This window comes from Bufo gargarizans, chromosome 2 (genome assembly GCF_014858855.1).
Source record: "Bufo gargarizans isolate SCDJY-AF-19 chromosome 2, ASM1485885v1, whole genome shotgun sequence".
In the NCBI taxonomy this organism is placed as follows: Eukaryota; Metazoa; Chordata; class Amphibia; order Anura; family Bufonidae; genus Bufo; species Bufo gargarizans.
The window spans coordinates 2,026,476-2,030,154 of NC_058081.1; the positions used below are offsets into that span (position 1 = coordinate 2,026,476).

Sequence of the window (3,679 nt, forward strand, 5' to 3'; positions counted from 1 at the left end):
GTACTGGTATTGCCACCCACCTCCCCACTCTGTCATCGGGTCACTGTAGTTTCCTGATGCTGCTGCTGCCACTTCCACACTATGTCACCTTGCCACTCTGTGGCCTCCTGATGCTGACGCCACCTCCACACTCTGTCATTGTGCCACTCTATGGCCTCCTGATGCTGACGCCACCTTTAGACTCTATCATTGGGCCACTCTGTGGTCTCCTCATGCTTCCGCCACTTCCACACTATGTCACCTAGCCACTCTATGGCCTCCTGATGCTGCCGCCACCACCACACTGTCATTGTGGCACTCTGTGGCATCCTCCTGATGATGCTGCTGCTGCCACCTTAAGACTCTGTCATTGGGCCACTCTGTGGCCTCCTCATGCTGCCGCGATCTCCAGACTCTGTCATTATGCCACTCTGTGGCCTCCTGGTACTTTGTCATTGGGCCACTCTATGGACTTCTCATGTTGTTCCCACCCTCTAAACTTCATGACTGGGCCACTATTTAGCCTTTTTGGCTTGGCTGACATCATTTATTTGACCCTTCTTCTGATCTGTCAGAAGGAAAGTAAATTGAGATGCACAATGGACCCTGTCTATGTAACAGCTGTAAGGCCTGTATGGTACCATCAGAATTTGTTTATGATTTGTTAGCCGAAAGCAAGAGTGGGTACAAAACACAGAAGACATGCAAAAATTTTGTTCACATGTCATCTCTGTTTTGAGTCCACTCCTGTTTTTTTTTTTTGCATTAGCAATACTGATGGATTACTGACCAAATGAGGTTTATTGTTCTGGCGGATCAGAGGAAGGGCAAAATAATCAGTGACGTCAACACAACCTTACTGCTAACCCCCTCTCCACTCTGTCGGGGGCTCTACTTGTATAAGCGTTTAATAGAACAGGTTCTGTAGACATCGATGTGGAATCTGCTGACGACGGTGTAAAAGGAGTGCGCTTCTTCTTGGTGCTAACATCGACCTGTAATTGAGTTATTTGGTCAGTTTTGGTCCCATGACTGCCCAAATAAGTGAAGTGTGCAGTGATTCTAAGAGCGACGCCTGTCATCTGCATGTCATACGGACTCACAGTATTATTTCACTACCACAGCAGACTCCCTATGTGTGTTACTGCAAGGCACAGTGTTCTTCACCACTATAAAGGCACAGTGTTCTACACCACTATAAAGGCTCTCTGCAGCCGGGAAATTGCAGTTTTTAACTAAATTAGCCGCAAATTTATTCGGTTCGAACCATATTTTTCCCCAAAAATTCGGCAAACCAGCGAATTTAATTTTAGAAAAATTCGCTCATCTCTAGTGTTGAGGCATGGAAAGGCCTGAATCAAAAGGGATACAAAATTCTGTCAGAAAGGCACCGGTAAAGTAGAAATACATGAGGTCAGATATGAACCATAGTTTACACCGAAAGCAAACAGAACCAAGAGCCTCGGCAAGACTTTAATGTATTGTCTCCAATGGAGGGGTCAGATAGTTCATCATTGTAATCTCAGTTTCTATAATAAGTGCTGTGGGTGGTTGGAACTGCATATTTTCTTCCTGAAGATTACACACAGTTGGGGAAACTCTGCATGAAGACCCTGAAAACTTTTGACTAATTGAATTATGATTCCTCTTACACTTTGGTTCCTCAGACTATAAATAAGGGGGTTCAGCATTGGTATCACTGCTGTGTAGAAGACAGAAGCCACCTTATCCTGTATGGTAAAGACACTGGAGGGAGAACGCAAGTATGTGAACAATACAGTGAAATACAAGATGAAGACACAAATGAGGTGTGAGGAGCAAGTACTGAAAGCCTTCCTCCTACCTTCTGTGGATCTCATGTTTGTAACAGAAAAGATAATGAGGGTGTATGAAATGAGGATAGTCATCAATGAGCTTATGGCCAAAGAACCTATCATGTAGACAGTGACCATGCCACTGGTAGAAATATCTGAGCAAGACAGTCTGAGAACAGAAGGGACATCACAGTAGAAATGGTCGATGAGGACTGACCCACAGAATTGTACAGTGAAAGCAAAGCTGGTCTGTACAGAAGACTGTAAAAAGCCAATGGAGAAGGAAACAAGAACGAGAGATAGACATTTCTTCTTCGTCATTATGGACACATAGTGGAGAGGGTGGCAGATAGCTACATAGCGGTCATAGGACATGGTGGAGAGGAGAAATGACTCTGTAGCTGCCAAAGCTGCATAGAAGAAAAACTGAAGAGCACAGCCTTCAAAGGAGATGGTGTTCTTCCAGCAGCTAAGGCCCACAAGCATCTTAGGAGTTATTGTAGAAGAATAAAAAATGTCCACCAAGGACAGGTAAGTTAGGAAGTAGTACATTGGATTCTGGAGGGTTGATGTGGTCCTGACAATAGCCACCAAGCCAAGATTGGCAACTATGGTAACAAGGTAGACATGCAGGAAGAGTATGAAGAGGAAGGATTTCAGGATGTTATTATCTGTCAATCCAGAAAAAACAAACTCTACAACTGTTGTTTGGTTTGTGACATCCATAAAATTGATCTTCTTCACTGGAGAAACAAAAGAATTGAGATCACACAGATCAAAAAGATTCTGATCTTATAAATGACAAAAAAAATAAATCCCAACCTCAACCAGGAAAGCATTCAAAGCAATAAGAAATTCTAACTATAACACAATAAATTAGACATTTAATAAACCAGGGTTGTGGTTGGATACATGGTATCACTCTGGGGTTATTTTTCATAGTAAATGTTTTTTTTAAAGCCTTCATGTTCGCCTGGAGGAAGGTGTTGAGAAGTAGTCCTAGTTTACAATTCTTGACACAGAAGAACATGAGAATACGCCTTGAGTTATTGACTTAAGAAGATGCCTCTTTTAGTATACAGTGTTGTCCTGCTGTCCTTTGAAGCAGCTGACTGGCATTGAGCTATTTAGTCTATGATCTTCACTCGCAAATGATTCAGTTTTACTGTCAGTTGTTTCTTCATAAGGTTTCCTTATCTCAACCACTTTGGTAAGTCTTGTTTAATGTCTCTTTAGATTGTCTCTTATCTGATGTTCCTTGAGATATCTCTAGAGTGTCCCACATTCTCTGCCATAACTTTCATATGAACAGGATCTGCATGTAGAGATGTCTCTTACATGTTCAGGATTTGGTCAGAATTAATGATGTCGTCAATGCTAAGAAATATAGGCAGATACTTCTACATTTCTATTTTAAGGCATTCTTACTTTGGAGCATTTTTCCACACCTGCCCAAACATTTTGCACAACACTGTAAATTATATAGAGATATCTCTTAATGTCTGTAGAGAAGTCTCTGAGATAATATATCCAGTAAAGCCTCTTACCTGATAACTTGAGATGCCTCATACAGTGTCTTGAAAAAGTATTCATACCCCTTGTACATCACCCTAAACACATCATCCTTACCGTGAGACATGGTGGTGACAGCATCATGTTGGGGGGAAGCTTTTGTTCAGTAGAGACAGGAAAGCTGGTCAGAGTAGACAGAAAGATTGATGGAGCTAAATACAGGGCAATCCTGGAGGAAAATCTGGTAGAGGCTGCAAAAGACTTGAGACTGGGGTGGAGGTTCACCTTCCAGCAGGACAATGAACTTGCTTCTCACAGACTCTCTCCGTCCAGTCGAACTGAGAGCAAGCTTTTCTGCAAAGAAGTGTGGGCAC

General features: G+C 42.5%; 1 protein-coding gene across 1 annotated transcript; it reads right to left on the reverse strand.

The window, feature by feature from the left end:
* Positions 1-1,508: 1,508 nt before the first annotated feature.
* LOC122929168 (olfactory receptor 5B12-like) lies at positions 1,509-3,432 on the reverse strand. Its single transcript, XM_044282676.1, has 2 exons — positions 3,423-3,432; positions 1,509-2,536 (listed from the first exon to the last, which is right to left on the reverse strand). The coding sequence occupies exons 1-2, from the start codon at positions 3,430-3,432 to the stop codon at positions 1,509-1,511; spliced, it is 1,038 nt and encodes a 345-aa protein (XP_044138611.1).
* Between the last annotated feature and the right edge of the window lie 247 nt (positions 3,433-3,679).